General features: G+C 38.8%; 1 protein-coding gene across 2 annotated transcripts; it reads right to left on the reverse strand.

Moving 5' to 3' along the window:
• Positions 1-1,344: 1,344 nt before the first annotated feature.
• On the reverse strand, positions 1,345-20,644 carry MAT2B (methionine adenosyltransferase 2B). Of its 2 annotated transcripts, none has more exons than XM_032337104.1 (7): positions 20,485-20,644; positions 10,675-10,869; positions 7,836-7,950; positions 7,496-7,648; positions 4,550-4,743; positions 3,684-3,797; positions 1,345-3,301 (listed from the first exon to the last, which is right to left on the reverse strand). In XM_032337104.1, exons 1-7 carry the CDS (start codon positions 20,512-20,514, stop codon positions 3,131-3,133), a joined length of 972 nt encoding a protein of 323 aa, XP_032192995.1. In that variant the 5' UTR covers positions 20,515-20,644; the 3' UTR covers positions 1,345-3,130. The 2 variants fall into 2 exon arrangements, with proteins under 2 accessions (XP_032192995.1, XP_032192993.1); XM_032337102.1 differs by lacking the exon at positions 20,485-20,644 and adding an exon at positions 18,089-18,194.
• Between the last annotated feature and the right edge of the window lie 717 nt (positions 20,645-21,361).

Consider the following 21,361-nt stretch of genomic DNA (forward strand, 5'->3'; position numbering starts at 1 on the left):
ATTCAGGTTGATTGATCAAGCTCTTTTCCTTTTGGTAATGAATTTTTCCTATATTCATTCTTGTGCCACAGACTGACACATTTAGGACCTGTTGGAATATATACCTGAGCTTTTGGTATGATCTGTGGATATACAGTAGAACAGAAAGTCTCACAAACTTGAATGTTTTATACATTGGGCTCATTAAAAGCATGCTCTAAAATTCCACACAACCTGAAGTCCATCATTAAAGAAACTAATAATTAAATAAATCGTGGTTCATTCACTGATATATATGCCGCCATCAAAGAATACCTAGGTCCTTCCCTTTGGTGCTCTGCGGGTAGGTTTGTGGTAGCTCCTGTGGCTGTTGGTGCAGTAGACTGTGTGGGCTAGGGAAGGGAAAGAGTGGCCTCAACTAGGTACAGTAACTGTCATGGTCACTGTCATAGGGGCCATGGCCCAGGTGTCAGAGATGCTCAGTTGGCTCATGGAGGTCTGTGATGAGGGTAGCAGGAACTGTGTGATCAGAATGGTTCTTATAGATAACTTGAGCCAAGTGGTAAGGATATTAAGAATTACAGGAACTAGATTTCTCACGTCAGAGAATGGAGCTGCACAGAAAAGAATGGAGTGATTTGGCACTGAAGTATCAAAGTGAATTTGTTTCTTTTAGAGAGATGTCAGAAAAAGTCAAGATCATGAAAGAGAACACAACACTGAAAAACTGTTGCAGGTTGAATCCTAAACAAAATGGTAAGAAATGCCACAAAAAATCCTGGACTGGATAGACTTATAAATATGGACATTACTGGCACAACACACGTGAATGGGGTCTGTGGACTAGATAACAGTGTATCAATGTTAATTTTTTGAGTCTGATGGTTTTATTATAGGGTTATATGGAAGAGCATCTTGATTTTTAGGAATTATACAATGATGCTTATATAGCAGGTGGGTGACTTGGAATCATGTCTGCAATTTACTCTTGAACAGCTCAGAAAAAACAAAACATACTTTGTGTATGTAAAGAGAAAGAGAAAATGATAGGATAAATGTGGCTAAATGTTGATAACTGGGAACTATGGAAGGGGAATACAGACATTCTTGTGCTATTATGACAACTTTTCTGTTAAGATTGAAATTTCAGGGGCTCCTGATGGGCTTAGTCAGTGGAGCACATGATTCTTGATCTCAGGGTTGTGAGTTCGAGCCCCATGTTGGATGTAGAGATCACTTAAAAATAAAATCTTAAAAAAAAGAAAAAGGACTGAAATTTCAAAGTGAATAGTAAAAACAAAACAAAACAAAACAAAACACATAGACATTCTTTATACTAATTTGGAATAAACTCTAAGGCATATAAAGTTTTTAAAAGCACAGAAAAATTTTTATTTTATGATGCTATTTGTATAAAGAAGGGATGGTGACATACACATGTAATGAGTGTATTTATCTTACTATACAGAGTGCCTGCAGAAACATACCAGGATCTGATCTACATTGATTTCTTCCACAGATGGAAAATCAGTAGCTAGAGAAGAATGAGAAAGGTTTTTTACTCTGAAACTTTTCAGTTTTGTCCTATGTGCAATTAAATAACTTTTAAAAAAAGAAAAAAAAGGGGGGGGGGCTTTAATCCAGTGGTTGCCAAATCTAAGTACCAGGCTGCTTACTTTGGAAGCATCCAGAGAAAATTTATAACTAGATTAGCAGGTCTCAATTCCAGAAATTCTATTTCAGTGAGTCCAGGCTAGGGGTTAGGTACCACCAAAATTTCCCTAATTACAAAATATAACATGGTGTGGGAACTGGTCCTTTAAACAAATCATCCAAACCTGATTCTTTCTAAACCTAAAACTCTAAGTAAATTAGGAACTTAGAAATACTTTTTTTATAAGTACTTTTTGTCCAATGGATGACAAAATCATAATCTAGGGAAAGGATACCCCATAAGTGAAATCAGAAAACCAGGTTTCACAATGAACCCTCAACAGAAGCCAAGTCATACACCTCATTCTACCATGCTGATTCCTTATTAAGGACCAAAAATATCCTTGAAGCTAAGGTCACTTCAATGTTACTCTGCATAGATAATACATTCAAATACTCTGCATTCTTCAGAAGAAACATCCTATAGAAACATGTGTCAAAATTACATAGTTATTTTTAGTTAAAAAACAATCAGATGGCACAAGTAGATACAGTATCTGTAACATTCTAGGTCTCAAGTAGAGTTCACCAGGGTTCATTTTATTATTTATATCTCAATAGATAGCAACTGTATTTTCTTATATGCATCAGATGTTACATAAGAATGTAATTTTTAAAAATTAAAGCAACAAATAACAGTGAGTTTAGATGCCTGGTCCTTATGGTTATAAAGTAAATAAAAGAAAACTAAGCATTACCATGCCAGCAGTACATATTTATTATTCTTGAATGGCCAAAAGACTTACAAGGCCCATCATTATTAATATAACCACAGATATGAAATATCACTTAGTGACATGGAGTGAAAAGGACAGTTTTACACATATTAAAAAAATACATACACATACACACACACTCTCTGTCAATTGCTCACCATACACTGCTACAAAAGCAGGAGGCATCAGGCTACAGGAGTTCCAATATACATAACACGTTGAAATATCTCAAGCTTAAAAACTGCATGTAAGTTGCAAAAATAAAGTTTCTTTCTTCAAACATTTTGATCAGAGCTCAAGCAATGCAAATAATGAACACCAATGATTTTTGTACTACTTAACTCACTTTAAAACATAAAAAAGGTCAACAGTTGCAAAAGTCCTGAAAATGTAGAGGTTATAGGAATGAATAATGCATTTCATCCAAGAGAAAGTCTACAGTAGATCTGTCTCATCCTGGCTTGTAAATATTTAAGAATCATAATTTACTATACTCAAACAAAGTTAAGCCAGAACAAAATGATAAAAAGAAAAATCATTACTTCAACTGTGGCATTATTGCCCTTAGTTTCTTTAGACAATTTCACTAGTGCAAGAGCATCATTTACCTGAAAGATCATGAGTCACAATTAAAGAGCACTCATACAAAACTATTTCTTTTTTCTTTAAAAAGTGCCACATACTATACTTCTCAATTAAAAAAAAAAAAAACTGCACATACACTAATGAAAGACCGTTTGCCTCCATCTCTTGTCAATGAGGAAAGGCCAGAGTGATTCTTTGATTCCAATTCTAAATGGTGTTCTCTGGCCAATGCCCAAGGTCTCTAATTTGGTGCAGTCAAGCTGAGCATTTCTTGGACGTTGTGCTCCTAAGACGGGACTGTCAGTTATCTTTAAAGAAAAATAAAAACAAAAAAATTAAAAATAAATACATCTATGTTGCAGTTTTATAGTCTCTATTTCACTTTGCCCTTAACTGCAAATCTGATCTGATCCCTGGAAAAATACAAATAATCAAGATAAGACTTTTCCTATAAACTTCACCAATACGCACGGGCTTCCTTGTACAGGATAATTTAGAGATAAGTAACTATATTATAAACCACCAACTTACAAGTTCACTTTAATTAGTACCCCAAAAAATGAAGTTACCCAGTATTTCTAAAGCAACATGGAAAGTTTTATCAGTAATACAAAATATAAAAAAAAAAATACAAATATAGTGACAGATCTGGGCTTTCAACCAGTGAGGTTTAAAACACCATGTACTTACAGGTCGTAAGTGACTGCTGGGAAGGTTGAAGGCATCTGCAATTGCACATGCCATTTCATACTTAGTCATCTGTTCATTGCCAGACCAGTGAAAGGTTCCCTTAATTGATGGATCCTAATAACGACATAAAAATTCAAAACAGTTTCAACTTTTTGAGTTGAGTGGAACAGAATGGACAAAAAACTAATTTAGAAGTGCAGGAACTAAAATGCATCCCTCCTTTCTAGAATGCTGCCCAGGAGATATCTAAAATCAAATTCCTATAAATATACCCAGCTAAGCATGAGAAACAATTCCTAGAATTTAGGCTTAAGAATTTTTTTTTTAATAAAAATATAAATGGCTCCAAATTTTATTTAGTGGGAATCATAAGAATGATTATAGATTTTTACAGAAACACAGGCCAATTTAATGAGTATTTCTAATTATCCTCAGCTAAATCAAAATGTAACAGAACCATTTTGCAGTATGAGCTAATTAGGCACGATATCCTTAAATAGTTCCATAGTACCTATTTAAAATATACATTTTTATATGTTAAAAAACTACAAACCATTATTAACATCTTAAAATCAATCACTCTCACCTTTCTATTAATATTCTAGTCAGAGACAGAGTCCATAGTGTATGAAAAAAAAATTCAAATACAAGAGCATAATATTTTTACTATTCACAAATATAGCCTACTATCTGCAAACTACTTTCATTTGGTCGCAGTTGTAAAAAAAAATTTTCATAAAAACTTGGTAGTTATTTATATTTTTATAAAGATATATATTATTATGTATAATAATAAAGGAAACAAAAACACTTGGATTTTCACTTGTTGATGGCAATTAAGAACTCCTCCTTCCAAAGATTCTCACCAGCATTCTCTTTTCTGCTAACTGGCGACATACAGTAGCTACATCTTTGACATGTGTAGGGAACCTCTGCTGCCAGTGGTCCATGTTAGCTGACTTGTTACTGAACTGCACTTTATCAAACATAACAGTTACAGCACTTTCTTCAAGCTTTTCAACTTCTCCATACAGAACAGGAATTCTCAAAACAGCAGCTCCTAGGAATTAATAAAAACAGGTAATTTTTAAAAGCTGACTGGTTCTTAAATCTTGATATAAAATGAAAGTACATAGATTTAAATAATACTGCCACAGGGGGATGCCTGGATGGCTCATTGGGTTCAGCATTTGCCTTCAGCTCAGGTTATGATCCCAGGATCCTGGCATCAGCCCCACAACGTCAAGGTCCCTGCTTAGCAGAGAACCTGCTTCTCCCTCACTTTCTGTTGTTCCCCCTGCTTGTGCTTGTATACCCATGCTCTCTCAAATAAAAAAATTAAAATTAAAAAAAAATACTGTTGTAGAAAACTTGCAATATACCAAAATGACATAGTTCACCTATAATAACGCCCATTTAACAAATGTTATACTGAATATTTTTAAAGGTCTCTGTCATTTGGGGTATTTTTATATATTATTTTTTTTTTTAAGATTTTATTTATTCCTTTGACAGAGACAGATCAGAAGTAGGCAGAGAGGAAGGCAGAGAGAGGAGGAAGCAGGCTCCCCGCCGAGCAGAGAGCCCGACGCGGGACTCGATCCCAGGACCCTGAGATCATGACCTGAGCTGAAGGCAGAGGCTTTAACCCACTGAGCCACCCAGGCGCCCCTTTATATATTATTTTTAACAGTCATAATAATGAAGAAATTAAACTGATATGACAACTAAGTGCAATGAGTGATCCTTGACTGGATCCTAGATTAAAAAAGAAAAGGCAATGAAGGGTATTATTGGGACAAGTGGGAAAATTCCTACATAGATGATATATTATAGTATAACACCATAGTAATGTTAAATTTCCTGAGTGTGATAACTACACTGTAATTATGTAAAGAAAAATCTTCTTAGAAGATAAATAGCATAGGGGTGCCTGGGTGGCCTAGTCAGTTTAGTGTCTGACCCTTGGTTTCAGTTTAGGTCATAATCTCAGGGTTGTGAGACTGAGCCCCACATACAGCTCTGTGTTCAGTGGGAAATCTGCTTAAAGATTCTCTCTCTTTGCTCCTTCCCCCACCCCAGAATCAATCAATCAATCAATCAATCTTTTAAAAAAGATAAACAGCATGGTGAAATATTTTGGGGTGAACTATTTCAACTAATTCCCAACATGTTCGGTGAAAAACACACACACATACAACCATGACACATTAACAAGTGGTGAATCTATATAAAAGTTATGTGAGTGTTTCACCACATTATTCTTGGAACCACTGATTAAGGAATTATGAGCTTTCAGATTTTATGTAGGTCCCTACTGAGCAGTTACAACAGACTTTGAATAATGAACACTTTAACTGAAAATTAACAACTTTTTAATTAAATTAACATACTGGATAACCATGTATAGATATGTATTCAAGGATGATTCCTGCAGGATAATTTATAATACCAAAGGGTAAAAAAAAAACCCCACCTGGAAATGCCATAAGCATGGAATCTACACTACAAGATGCTTCTCAAAGACTGTACAGTCTAAGGCAGTGCAAGGAATCATTAAATCAAGTACTATGCAGCCACTGATAGGAAAAGATAATCCAGAGATGACTCAATATGTAGTGAAAGACAAATATTCGAGGGACCAGATTATAAAACGAAATCCTCCATTTTTAGAAAATTCACAAAAAATGCTTTCATACCTAACCACATTTGGTGCTTCCCAGAGGCGAGATTATAAAAGAACTTCTACGCTTTACAATTTTGATTTTATTTTTTTTTCCAGTAAGAGTATTACTTTTTAGGGACGCCTGGGTGGCTCAGTTGGTTAAGCAGCTGCCTTCGGCTCAGGTCATGATCCCAGGGTCCTGGGATCGAGTCCCACATCAGGCTCCTTGCTCGGCGGGGAGCCTGCTTCTCCCTCTGCCTCTGCCTGCCATTCTGTCTGCCTGTGCTTGCTCTCTCCCCTCTCTCTCTCTGATAAATAAATAAAATCTTTAAAAAAAAAAAAGAGTATTACTTTTTATATTCGGCACATATATGTGTGTGTATATACACAAACATATAGGGGAAAAGAAGAGCCATACAAACAGAAATTCAAAACCTCGGGCACCTTGGTGGCTCAGTCAGTTACGCATCTGACTCCTGATTTTGGCTCAGGTCATGATCTCAGTGTTGTGAGATCAAGTCCAGCCCTGGGCTCCACACTGGGTATGAAGCCTGCTTGAGAGTCTCTCTCTCCTTCTCCACCTGCCCCTCCCCCTAACTCCCTTGTCTCTCCAGATCTTAAAAAAAAAGAAATAAATTTACGAATTGTACAAAAAATAACAAATACCTCAATCTAGGAGAAATGATACAGACCTGTTTTTTGAAAGAATATTACAAATATTTATACTATAAGAGTATTGTGTTTAATACAAGAACTTTTTTTTAATCTAAGCTCTACGCCCAATATGGGGATTGAATTCACAACCCCAAGATCATCAAGAATTACATACTCTACTGACCGAGCCAGCCAGGTGCCCCTATACAATGACATTCATGTATATACCAATACTCGAAAAAGTCTGCAAGGATTCATAAATTCGTCATGATTTCTAAAATTCTTATTTTTCATTTTTATTAACTACATTCTCTAATTTTTCCTCCAATGATTTATGCTAATTTTTTCAAAATTTTGTATGTCATATATATAGCATACCATATATATGTATATATATACATGTGTGTGTGTCTGTGTGTGTGTTTTTCTCAGTATCATAAAAGGAATCCTCAAAACAATCAAAACTATCAGGAGCTAAAGAAATTTGTCTTACCTAAATTGTTCTCTAGGACAGCCTTTTCTCCTTCTAATTTTGTTTTGCCATACAGATTTAGGGGACTTGGTACGTCTTCCTCTCTATAAGGTGGATTTGTTCCATCAAATACATAATCTGAACTAATGTAGATTAGAAATGCTCCAATTAAAGCTAAAAAAAAAGACAGACATAAAAGAAAATAATCTATCAAATTATTACATAACATCACTCTGTACTGGCATTTATAATAGCTTATTCATCATATATAAATCTCTTCTAAGCGATCTAGAAACCTTTGACCTTTATAAACTCAGCAATTATTTAATATTTTGCAAAGATTTTATAAAGTCATCATTACCTGCTTCCTTTGCTAAATTCCCAGAAGCATCCACATTAAGCTGAGAAGCAGCATCTGGCTGATTTTCCACAACATCTGGCCTTCTCTCCGCTGCACAGTGTACTATGACATGGGGCTGGAAGGTAAACATTGATGTATTTTTAAGCCAAAGGAATAAAACAGGGGAGCTACAGCCTCCCAACAGTGACTCAATTCATAAAAAAGGTTTGCTAAATCAATATTCCTTCAAGTAAATAATCGCTGTAATTTTTTTAATTTTTTTTTTTAGAATTGCTATAATAGTTTTGCCATGCTTCCCTTTTCCAAATTTCAAACTTCCTTAAAATAAATGTAGGTGGGGTGTCTAGGTGGCTCAGTGGATTAAGCCTCTGCCTTCAGCTCAGGTCATGATCTCAGGGTCCTGGCATTCAGCCCTCCATCAGGCTCTCTGCTCAGCAGGGAGCCTGCTTTCCCCTCTCTCTCTACCTACTACTCTGCCTACTTATGATCTCTCTCTCTCTCTCAAATAAATAAATAAATCTTTAAGAGATAGACAGACAGACAGACAGACAAATAAATAAATAAATGTAGGCCCTGAAAAGGAAAGATCAATTTAGTAATCCCTAGGCAAAACCAGATAAACTCAAGGTCAACAACTATTATTTTTCTTTTCTTTTTCTTTTTTTTTTTTTTTAAGATTTTATTTATTTGGGACGCCTGGGTGGCTCAGTTGGTTGGACGACTGCCTTCGGCTCAGGTCATGATCCCGGAGTCCCGGGATCGAGTCCCACATCGGGCTCCCAGCTCCATGGGGAGTCTGCTTCTCCCTCTGACCTTCTCCTCGCTCATGCTTTCTCTCACTGTTTCTCTCTCAAATAAATAAAATCTTTAAAAAAAAAAAAAAAAGATTTTATTTATCTGACAGAGAGAGAGATCACAAGTAGGCGGAGAGGTAGGCAGAGAGAGAGAGGAGGAAGCAGGCTCCCCACCAAGTAGAGACCCCGATGCGGGGCTCCATCCCAGGACCCTGGGATCATGACCAGAGCCAAAGGCAGAGGCTTAACCCACTGAGCCACCAGACGCCCCAACAACTATTATTTTTCAATCAAAATAAGCTTTATTCTCTAATTTGGATGGGAGAAAAGAGCTAACATTTATACAATAAATATGACCTAAATAATAATTTGTGTTAAAAGAATACCAATTTCAAATTAAATTCATAAATTCAAATCTCTTATATCAACCATTTAAAGAGTGTTAACTATGGGGAACCTGGGTGCCTCAGTGGGTTAAGCCTCTGTCTTCGGCTCAGGTCATGATCTTAGGGTCTTGGGACTGAGACCCACCTTGGGCTCCCTGTTCAGCAGGGAGTCTGCTTCTCCCTCTATCTGCCTGCCCCTCTGCCTATTTGTGATCTCTCTCTCTGTCAAATAAATCAAATCTTAAACAACAACAAAATGTTAACCATTTATTATGTCACCTACATACTAACCCCTGTGCAAGGAGCAAGGATTTCATAATCTACTGGAAAAGAAGGGTATGTAAAGAGACTGTTTCAGTAGTATGTGACATACATCAAGACAGAGGAATGGGGCACCTGGCTGGCTCAGTCAGTAGAGGATGTGATTCTTGAACTTGGGGTAACAAGTTCAAGCCTCATGTGCAGCCTAGAGCTTACTTAAAAAAAATAATTATAATAACTAAATTGAAGATATAAGAATGCACAGGGTCTTTTGTTAAGGAGGGGTATCTACTTCCCAGAGAAGATGAACCCAAGTGAAGATTCGGTAAAAGTACTGACAGGGAGGGCTAACACACAAACATGCCGGACTATCTCCATCCTTAACAACTGCCGAAGAAGCATAATCTTAGAGTTGCTTTAAAATTTGAACGTGCATAATCTGGGGTGCATCTTACAATGTCCTGGGCCCCACACAGACTTACTGAGTTAAAATTTCTGGAAATGAGGTCTAAATAATGAGTTCTCCAAGTGACTAATGCAGGTGTCCCTTGGACATTGTTGAAAAGAACTTTAACTCTCACAATTTGATCAGAGGTAGAACAAAAGTTAAATTTTTCAGTAACTTTACTACAGCACTGGTCAACAAGTTATTTAATCCAAGCCTCTGTCATCTCTAAAATGGAAATGATAATACCTACTTTGCAGTGTTATGGGTTTACAGATAATATTTCTGTGCATTTGCACAGAAAGTCGTATTTAACAAGAGAACCTCACAAACATAAGCTTTTTATAAAATGCTTTTTTTAATTCCCAAGTTTTGTCAACCTGTGTTTCGACACAATCTTTTGAACGGCTGCATGTATTTTGCCATGCTAACAGAAAAAAAAAAAGTGCACTATACACTTGATCGTGGAACATGGGTTTGAGTTACGAGTCTATTTATATGCGGATATTTTTAAATAAATAAAATACCATAAATGTATTTTCTCAGTACCATTTTCTTCTCCAGAGCTTATTTTATTGTAAGAATACAGTATATAACACATATGCAAACTATGTGTTAATCAACCAGGCTTCCAGTCAATAGTGTTAAAAGAATACCAATTTCAAATTAAATTCATAAATTCAAATCTCTTATATCAAATCTCTTATATTAGCAGTTGTTTTGAGGAAGTAAAAAGTTATACGTAGATGTTCAATTATGCAAGGATCAGCACTCCTAAGGCCTGCACTGTTCAAGGGTCAACTGCATACTCTTGTTGCTTAATAGGTTAGAGCTTAAGTACAGTAACTCTCTTGAGAGCAAGAACATTTTCTAAATCATCCAGACAACTGTTTAATATAGTTCATAGACAATTCTTAGCATAGTTTATGTATGTGTTAAACAGACAACCATACCTGAAAATCATGAATGATGTGATGAACCGCTTCAGAATCCAAAAGATTAACCTGTTCAAATTTTGGTCTTGCTCTTCTAAAACCACAGCCAAAGGCATGCCAATTATTCTGCTTAAATTCTTTATACACAGCTCTGCCAAGAAGCCCAGTGGCGCCAGTAATCAGAACCCGCCTATTGGGAACGTTAACTTCCTCCTAAAAGATGAATAGGAGAACAAAGGATCAGGTATTTTGAAAATACTCTCTCTACAAAATTAGTCACCATTATTGTTCAATAAATACTTCCAGGCTAAGTAGTTTGCTTCGTGTCCCATATTTATTAGACAATTCTTTTTTTTTTTTTTAAGATTTTATTTATTTATTTGACAGAGAGAAATCACAAGTAGTCAGAGAGGCAGGCAGAGAGAGAGAGGGAAGCAGGCTCCCTGCTGAGCAGAGAGCCCGATGTGGGACTCGATCCCAGGACCCTGAGATCATGACCTGAGCCGAAGGCAGCGGCTTAACCCACTGAGCCACCCAGGCGCCCCGTATTAGACAATTCTTAAGTTAGAACAAAGATCAAGCTGCATCAATAATTATATCACTTAAGAAAACGTTCTACTGGGGCACCTAGGTGGCTCAGTCATTAAGTGTCTGCCTTCGGCTCAGGTCAAGCCCCACATCAGACACCCTGCTTGGTGGGAAGCCTGCTTCTCCCCCTCCCACTCCCCTTGTTCATGTGCCCTCTCTCGCTGTATCTCTCTCTGTCAAATAAATAAAATCTTTAAAAAAGAAAAAAGAAAGAAAGGTTTTATTCATCTTATCCAAGAAAAAGAACCTAAGGTGATATGTAAGGATATACCTAGTTAAATAGATTTATAGTTGAATAAACAGCAATTTTAATTACGTTCTCCATTTTATAAAAATGTACAATTAGCCTGAAGCTTATGAATTTTTTACGCCCTGATTAACTATTTGGCTGTATTCCACCAGTATGTTCACAAGTTGACAATTTTGGTCTTCAGTTTGTAATCCCAAGTTTTCTTCCAAATCTCATTGATTTATCATATTCTGATAGGTGTGAATTAGAGAATTCACATTTCACAGGAATTTATGTGGAGGAAAAATACATGTGGTCTTAACAGTAATAATAATCCAAGTTTAAGCAAACTGGTAAATGTTCCTGAGTTAACTCTAAATTTACTTTAACAGACAAGTTAAAACTAACATTGGTGGGGAAAGCCCTAACACAGAAGATAATGGAAAAAAGAAAAAGAAACAAATATTTTAAACTAATCTATGTTCTTACATGGCGAAGAAAAAATTCCTTACACAATGAAATTAAAAGGAACAACTATTTAGAAAAAAAAAAGTTGTTTCCAAACCAGTTTAAAAACTTCCATTCTTCCCAAAGATGGGTAACACCAAATTTCCCAAACTCTTGAATAAAATCAACATTTACTATTTTAAAAACCACCAATAAATAGTTTTATTGGGGGGGGCACCTGGGTGGCTCAGTGTGTTAAGCCTCTGCCTTCGGCTCAGGTCATGATCTCAGGGTCCTGGGATCAAGCCCTGAATACAGGCTCTCGGCTCAGCTGGGAGCCTGCTTCCCCCTCTTTCTCTACCTGCCTCTCTGCCTGCTTGTGATATCTCTCTCTCTCTCTCTCTGTGTCAAATAAATAAATAAAATCTTTAGGGGCGCCTGGGTGGCTCAGTGGTTTAAGCCTCTGCCTTCGGCTCGGGTCATGATCTCAGGGTCCTGGGATCGAGCCCCACATCGGGCTCTCTGCTCAGCGGGGAGCCTGCTTCCCCCTCTCTCTCTGCCTGCCTGTCTGCCTACTTGTGATCTCTCTCTGTCTATCAAGTAAATAAATAAAAATATTTAAAAAAAAAATAAATAAATAAAATCTTTAAAAAAAAAAAAGAGAGAGAGAGAAAAGAAAAGTTTTATTAGGGGCACTTTGCTTGCTGCGTCAGTATAGCATGTGACTCTTGATCTCAGGGTCGTAAATTTAAGCCCAGGTATGGTGTGCAGCCTACTTTAAAAAATTATATTTTATCAGTTCGCAGTCTTTTTACTATAGCTATGGTCACCTATTCTGAGATGTCAGAAACTTCAAAAAGCATGGTACCTGGGTGGCTCGGTGGGTTAAGTGTCTGCCTTTGGCTGGGGTCATGATCCCAGAGTCCTGGGATTAAGTCCCACATGGGGCTCCTTGCTCAGCAGGAAGTCTGCTTCTCCTTTTCCCTCTGGGGCTCCCTTGCTCATGCTCTCTCAAATAAATAAAATCTTAAAAAAACAAAACAAAACAAAAACAAAAACACTTTAAACAAGCATACAATAACTAAAGATCTTTGATAGTCCTTAGTTTAGCAAAATAATTTAGCACTATGTTTAAAAAAAAAAAAAAAAAAAAAAGGCCGCCACCACAGGGCACCTGGGTGGACAGTGGGTTAATGCCTCTGCCTTCAGATCAAGTCATGATCCCAGGGTCCTGGGATCGAGCCCCACAGAGCCCCACATTGGTCTCTCTGCTCAGTAGGGAGCCTGTTTCCGCCTGCCTCTCTGCCTACTTGTGATCTCTGTTTGTCAAAAAAATAAATAAAATCTTTAAAAAAAAAAAAAAAAAAGGAGACTACATAATGGTAAACTCTTAAAGATATCTTTTCCTTAGTTCAACCATTCCAAACTTTTTAAAAATTGAAGGAAAAATTATCTAGGCTCTCTGTTTTAAAACCTGGCCCCAAGCCAACTGATCTATGAAAACAAGGATTTCAGCCAGCAAAATATTTTCTTTGAATTTTGGCAAGAAAACAGCCCTACAAAGACTGATTTGTAAAGAAGAGAGAACATGCCAAGTCTAGTAGATACAATCAGAAAACAATTTACACAGGATAAATACCATAAAGATCCCTGAGAAAATATAAAAGAGCTATGATTTGGTTTCTTCTGAGTTTCTCACTTTTTATTACTTCACATTAAAGAAGCAAAGGCATATGTTACAGTTCTTAGTTGGTGGTTCTTAGGGCTCATTATGTGTAAGAAACATGCAGGAGGCTTTCAGATTTAGTACATCTGGGATAAGTCCTGATAATTTGTATTTCTAGCAAGTTCCCAGGAATGTGCTGAAGATGGTGATTTGGAAACTGCCCTTTGAGAAGTGTAATCTTGAACTCCGGGAAAAGTCCAAGGTTTTCCTAAGAAACATTTATCTTATTCAAAGAAGCCAAAAAATGTCATCTACCTTTCCAAAAGCGACACCTTTCCTTCCTTCCCTTTTCTCCCGTAAAAGGAAAACAAGAGTTAAGTCAAAGAACAAGTATAATGTATTACACAAAGGTTACTGAACAGTGGATTCCAATCTCTGCGTACTTCCCTGACTGCGTAAAGCACACTTTTTCCTCATTTTAACATCCCTGTTAAATGAATAAAACAGAGATGCATCTTCTTACTTTGTCATACTCTGGCAGTGTCTTTTGCTTTTTAGTGCATCTTAAAATCAGAGCCCAGATAATCAAGTACATTTTAGACTTGATGAAATACAGAATTAAATTACAAGGACAGCAAGGCTCTTAGGGAATTTAATACACTTAACTTTAAAACAGAATGTGGTTGCATGGAAAAAAATACTATCTTTTGTCCTTAAAGCCTGGGGTAATTTGTAAGGTCCCTAGAAGAAAAGAGGAATCAGTCCATAGTAACCAGTGAACAGATGTCAGTGCTCGAGAATTTTCTTTATTAAAAAAAGCAGAGATCTGAAGTGCAAGCATTTCTTAAAACGGAAATGATACTGCACAATCTTATATCTGAAAACTATCCAGTATTATGTAAGCCTACATCATAACTTCTGATCATAAGAATAGCCTTATTAAACATGCAGGGCAAATACTATTTCCAAACTGAGGAATCTCAAGCACTGAAACATCAAAGTCTTTACCCACAGTAAACGGAAAAGGTTGGGCCCAGACTTGTTTCTAGCTTCTATGGTCCAGCCATAGAAGACAAAACTGAGTTTTGTCTTAATCCTTTGAACTTCTATTTGATTTCATAATGATTAAATTTTAACTATTCTGCCATGAAATATGGTACTGAAAAGTTACTGAAATTTCTATTGATCAAATTCCTCATTAATAAAAAGAGGAATGTGAATAAGATGACTAAGGCTCTTCCAGCTTTACAGTTTTGTAATTCTTTTTTTTTTTTTTTTTTTTTTTTTTTAAAGATTTTATTTATTTATTTGACAGAGAGGGATCACAAGTAGGCAGAGAGATAGGCAGAGAGAGAGAGAGAGAGGAGGAAGCAGGCTCCCTGCTGAGCAGAGAGCCCGATGCGGGACTCGATCCCAGGACCCTGAGATCATGACCTGAGCCGAAGGCAGCGGCTTAACCCACTGAGCCACCCAGGCGCCCACAGTTTTGTAATTCTAACATTTTCCATATTATACTTAACACAGAGGGGACTGGAGAGCGAAAGGAGCCTCGTTTATTTAAGTCATTTTTCCTCTTTTCACAGAGTTCTCTCTAGAGACTCAATGAGCACCTTCTGTCACACTACAGGAGCCAAGACAAGATTTTTGTCATTTGGTGGTTGGCAAATAAAATATGCCTCACTCTGAAATTAAAAGACGCCAAACAAAAATATTTATTTTTTACTTTCTATATATAAACAGAAATCCACCTCAAGCTTTTAAAAAGCACACTGTTTTCAGGGGTTTTTGTTTGTTTGTTTTAAAGATTTTATCTATTTATTTGTCAGAGAGAGAGCGCGCAAGCAGGCAGAGTGGCAGGCAGAGGCAGAGAGAGAAGCAGGCTCCCTGCTGGACAAGGAGCCCGATGTGGGACTCCCTCCCAGAAACTCAGGATCATGACCCGAACCAAAGGCAGCAGCTTAACCAACTGAGCCACCCAGGTATCCCTTTATTTTTATTTTTAAAAGAAAAGGACTATTCCTCTAAAAAATTACTTTGGACTGTTACTCCATAAAATACTTTAGTCTTGCAAAACTCAGGAATATCCATGCACTTCAAAGAACTCAGAATGAAGAAACTGTAGTTAATCCAAACAACAACAGAGAACTGAAAATACTGTCTGCCTGAAAACTTAACTTATATGTATATACTATGAAGTATCACTTTAAGTTACTCTGAATGTATTTGCCTCTAACTACATAAACTCTTAGAAGTATAAAACTACAAGTGAACAGATTTATATAGTCACTCAAAGAATTCCTAAAAAATTAAATACATATAAATAAACATAGAGGTACCAGTTTCATTATGCTACCTAATCAAATGACACCAAACTATAGGTAATGATACAAATGGCTCTTTCAAAATGGTCAAACACTACTCCAGGACAGTGATTTTCACTTTAGTACACTTGCATTAACTTCTAAAAATGTCTCAGAGAGCGCCTGGGTGGCTCAGTGGGTTAAGCCTCTGCCTTCAGCTCAGGTTATGATCTCGGGGTCCTGGGATCAAACCTCTCTGCTCCACGGGGAGCCTGCTTCCCCCTTCTCTCTCTCTGCCTGCCTCTCTGCCTACTTGTGATCTCTGTCAAATAAATAAATAAAATCTTAAAAAATAAAATAAAATAAAATAAATATGTCCCAGAAAAAGAATGAGACATCAGATCTTCTTAAATTTTAGTGGTAAATAAAATACTTTGCTATTTTTAGAACCTCTTAGATATGGCAGTTTCCTCTTCCTTTCTTTAACTGATCCTCTCATACAACATTCCCCTGGAGGCAGATCTCTGAGTAGACATTACTGGACACTAAGAGACTCAAGATTCCGTGACTATCTAGGTGACACTGGTCTAACTGCTACTGTCACCCTATCTCTACCCTTCAAGACAGTCTTAACAGGTACCACCACAGTCACCTTCTCCAATGTAAGCAGTAAGGCAGTCCTCATTCTCACGAGTGAATTTTCTTTTTTTTTTTTTTTAAAAGATTATTTATTTATTTATTTGACAGAGAGAAATCACAAGTAGACGGAGAGGCAGGCAGAGAGGGAAGCAGGCTCCCTGCTGAGCAGAGCCCGATGCGGGACTCGATCCCAGGACCCTGAGATCATGACCTGAGCCGAAGGCACCGGCCTAACCCACTGAGCCACCCAGGCGCCCTCACGAGTGAATTTTAATTCTACATGTTTTGAGAGAGTAGAAAATATGTGTCAAGATTTAGGGTGGAGGCCCCCTGGCCAGCTCAGTCTGTACAGCTTTACACTCTTATCTCAGGACTGTGAGTGTGAGCCCCACTATGGGTGCAGATTATTTTAAAATTAAAAGAATCTTAAAAAAAAAAAAAGGTAAGATTTAGGGTGTATCGTTTTTAGTGAAATCATGAAAACCTATTTTCATTAATCTACTGAACTCCTACTGTGAAACATTAAGCTTTACACGCATACACACAAACACACACACGCATATGTATGTAAACAATATGTAACATTATGCATTCAGTACTTTGGGGGACACATAAGAACAATACATAAGTTTTCATAGTCCATCTCGCCTACCTTTACCCCCCCGAACACCAAACTGATTAGAAACACTAAATATACTCTTGGAAGCATAAAAATTCTGCAGTATCAAAACCAGCCATCTCCCACATCTCTTATTTCCGTAAGACATATCGGTCTAGGCATTAACATTCTTCTTTTCGCCATTGCTAGATACATTCTGCGGACTGAATGCTGGGAGGCCCAGAAATGAAACACAAGCAAGCATGGAGACGGAAGACGTCTGGGATAGTTCTCCCACCGTAACAATCTTCCTTTATGTAACCTCCATAGTGATTCAAAGCCTGAGAAAGTGAAAGAGATTTGTATCTGAATCTCGGCTCCAAGCTTACTGAATGAACTTGGCCGAAGGCTCATCCCGTAAACCTCAATTTTCTCCTCTGTAAAATGGAGCAAAAACAGTATCTCACCGTTAGGTCGATTAAATGATGCATGTAAAGTGCCTGACCTAGTGCCTTGCACTAAGATTTCGGTAACTTGTCATCTCCAAATCCGCTATTTCTAAAACACCACTTTCCCCTTGGTTCTCAGATAAGAACTGGTAAGATCGAGAGATAAGAACAAAGAATGAAGAAGAAATTCAGAGAGATAAAACAAAACCGAAAGAGCTCTGAAAGCCCCTCTTCGTTTCCCGGAGGGAAGACCGAAGACACCAGAGTGAAACCAGACCCACTCGCTTCCTGCCGCAGGACTGGAGAAGCACACACCGACGGGTGTGCACGGAGGTAAACAAACTCGGTGGCGCCGCCCTCTCCAACCAGAGGTCGGAAGGAGGTGCCGGGGCGACTCAGAGTCAGGGGCTGGGATTTCTGCAAGATGCGCAAGGTAGATCACCCGAGCCCCCGCGACCTGGCTCGTCCCCCTCTGCATTCCCGATTCCTACGAGACCCCCGGGCCGACTCCCTCACCTCCACCAGCCGGCAGCTCCCGGGAACAAAGTGGATGGAGAGCTCGTTCTCCCGCCCCACCATGCCCGCCGTCTTCGCGCCGCCGCCGCAGCGACCGCCACTTCCACCAGCCCAGGATCGCCGCGGGCCGCAGCAGCGTCGCCCTCGGCCCGCCTCCCTAGGTCTGGGCCGGCCCCCGCTCTCCGCTTCCGGCTTCCGCCGCCAAGGCCTCGCCCGTTGATTGGCCACGCTCAGCCGATGCCCCAGAAAGGGGGCGGGCGCGTTCAGTACGCTCCCAGCCCACTCGCCAACTCTTAAAGGAATACACCAAACAAAGGCCTTGGCCTTAGGCAGTGAATACAAGTTTTGTGTGGGGAGGGGTTGTTTCTGTACTTTTTTCTCTCTTTGCCTTTGTTCTGGTTTAGGGAAGAACTGAACTGGATCGCCTAGGGTTTCAAGTTTCCAGAGTGCCCCGTGCGTAAGAGCCAACTGCGCACGTAATACATCAAGTAGGAGAAAACATTTTAAAGCCAGGGGGTAGGTTTGGGGAACACCAGGAGGAGGGAGGACAGTAGACCTCCCCTCTCTGCAACATTAGGAGGTGGTGTTTTGTTTTTTGTTTTGCCCAGAGATTTAGAAAGACAGAAGAATAAAAATACAAGTGTTGGCATCTGAGTCATTAACACCTCAACAACCCATTTGTCTTTCTGGGATGCTAAAAAGTGGTACGTGTGAAATTCTAAATAAGTCAAACTATTTTTAACCAGTTAAAAATAAAAAGTTGGGGGTGGGGTGGGGTGGGGTGGGGTAGGAATTATCGGGGAGATTCTTCAAAATAGATTCTCGACTGTACCCGTAAACACATAACGAGAACCCGTGGTAATAGACCCGGGGACTGTACATCTTCGTTAGCGGAAGGAACCGGACCCCACCGACCCCCTTGGAGAGAAGCACTCGCGTCAGGAACTGCCCGGTCCGGTCCCGCGAGCTTGGCCTCCGCAACCACCGCAAGTTCAAGAAACCGAGCGGAGGAGCGCTAGACCCTCCACCACTTGCACGGCTTCCTCAAAGCACGAATCGGAAACAGCAGCCCCGAGGGCCGAGAAAGACCTCGCAGGCAACTGGTTTCCCTCCCAGCTCAAAACCGCAAAATCCGCGTCCATTGGGACGCCTGTGGAATTTGCCCAGGAAAAAACCCGCCATGGGCCGTGTAGGCTCCGCGGGCATGCACCCAGCAGTCCCGAGTGTTCTGACCCAGACACGCCGGACACGGGGCTTGAGAGTCGCCCACAGGCGTGACCGCGGCTTGGATTTTTCTGAAAATCTGAACAAAAAGGCCTTATTTTCATAATCTCTTTCGGTTTATTTCAGAGCTAAAGAAGCAGCCTTTTGAAAAAGTTTTTCTTTGTTCTATCCAACCCCCCTCCCCCCAACAAGAACTCATTTCTTAATTCGAGTAAACAGTCTTTCTTTGGAACGGTGGGGAAAGAGAGCCTGAAGCCCCCCCAACCCCCCACCCCGCTTTCCAATTTTTGTTTTTTCCCAAACTGTTAATCAACTTAGCATTATTCAGAGAGTCCTTGAGAGGGCTGCCCCAGCATTAAACATTCATAATCTGCACACAAAGAAAAGGTGAGTGTCCGTGGGTGGGTAGGGGAGGCAAATTCAAGATCCTCCTAGTTCTCTTTAAAAACTGGGATTTTTGTTGTTAATTTCTAGTAGCGACGTGTGATGCAACCTGATCGTTCTGATTTTTTTTAAAAAGTGTACAGTGCGAAGATTTAAGGACATGCATATGCAATTACTATTTTTTTTGATTCTCAGAGCAGCCTTGTCCAGAGTTAAGAACAAGAGTTTTCTTGCCTACCTTAGAATTTGGCGTGATACCTCCCAGGTAAAACCAGAGTCTAGGTGTGTAGTTTTTATTCATTCTCTTTAAAGATTAAAGTTTCTCTGTGAACAAAAATGCCACCGTTGTACATACAATATCCAAGTTCCTGTGGTGGCTAAGTCTGTAAATTCAAAGAGAGCAGCCTGGAGCTAAAGTTATGTTAGCAGATTCAGTTCATGCTAAGACAAAGGCAAGAGCACACAATTAAAGATAAAATCCTTACTTATATAGAACCTTCACGTACATCACTGCATATAATTTGGTAAAGGAAACTGCTGTTCTGTTTTGCTTTTTTTTTTTTTTTTTGTCAGTTAATGAGACTTAGCTGAAAACCTGGTCCCCAGGGTCAATAATTAAAACTGGTTTATCCTTCCATGTCCCAAAGTTACATGTTTTAAAGAAATGAATGACACCCGCTTCTTTTTTTCTTTTTTTAACACACCCTTTTGGTTTTTACCATTCACTGGGATGCTTTTTAAAGACACTAACTCCAAAATGCTTCATTTCTTGAACAGCTAGCTCTTACCTGTTCCATGTCCTCCGGCATTTCAGGCATGATTCCAAAATTATCTCAGGAAAACAGATTTGGGGTGAGTCTCAGCCTCTGCCTTTTCTGCCTGGGTCTTTGTTCTGCCTGAAGAGAGCGCAGGCACGCAAAAACGTGAGCTTCAGCTTCACTCGACCTTTTAAATTAGCATTTTGATTCCAATCCCAGAATCTCATGCAGTTTTCCACATTGCAGTAAACTGGCAGCTGATTCCCCCTGGCAGTCTTGAAAATACCCAATGAGAAGTTTCATGTTTAATTGCATGTCAAGTTAGGGTCCATTAGCAAAACTATTGGGAGGACCAGTTTATTTAAAAAAAGAAGAAGAAAGGAAGAAACAAAAAAACTTCCTGTGAAGACTTGTTGCAATTTTCTCTTGCAGAAGAAAAGCAAGAGCTCACAGTTGGAAAGCACGCAAATTTTGCAGTTGATTTCGTGTCCTGAAATATTTTATTCAGTTATGCCGTATTGCAACAGCATCTAAGTAAAGTTTTTCAGTGCTTTTCCACCCAGTGCCTTCTAATTATCTCAAAGCACAGTAAAAGGCACTGGTGGTAACAGCACCCAACAATTAAAATGCAACAGGTCATTTTTATTAACATTATGCTGCCTTGGCACTGAGAAAATGGTAGGTGGGGCAGCTTTAAGTGAAGATTTCTAGATGAATGATTTGCAAACCTGCATGCACTATAGAAACTATGAAACAAAAGTCATTCTGTAGGAGTGAAGCCCTGTAATCTTACTTTTAACAATTTCTAGGACAATGAATACACTCCATTAAATTTTGAACCACTGTTCTGGACTATGGCTTTGTAACAGTTTAAGAACAACAACAAAATGCCATATAGGTAGAACTA

The sequence above is a fragment of the Mustela erminea genome, chromosome 3 (genome assembly GCF_009829155.1).
Source record: "Mustela erminea isolate mMusErm1 chromosome 3, mMusErm1.Pri, whole genome shotgun sequence".
NCBI lineage: Eukaryota > Metazoa > Chordata > Mammalia > Carnivora > Mustelidae > Mustela > Mustela erminea.

What these genes read in the sequence shown, in the direction of transcription:
- MAT2B (XM_032337102.1), bottom strand. Translation starts at nt 18,151, where the DNA reads ATGGTGGGGCGGGAGAACGAGCTCTCCATCCACTTTGTTCCCGGGAGC. An exon ending in TGTCCTAGAGAACAATTTAG is followed by an intron (nt 4,744 to 7,495) that starts GTAAGACAAATT and finishes ATTAATTCCTAG; the next exon opens with GAGCTGCTGTTTTGAGAATT. An exon ending in TAGCAGAAAAGAGAATGCTG is followed by an intron (nt 3,798 to 4,549) that starts GTGAGAATCTTT and finishes TGTCGTTATTAG; the next exon opens with GATCCATCAATTAAGGGAAC.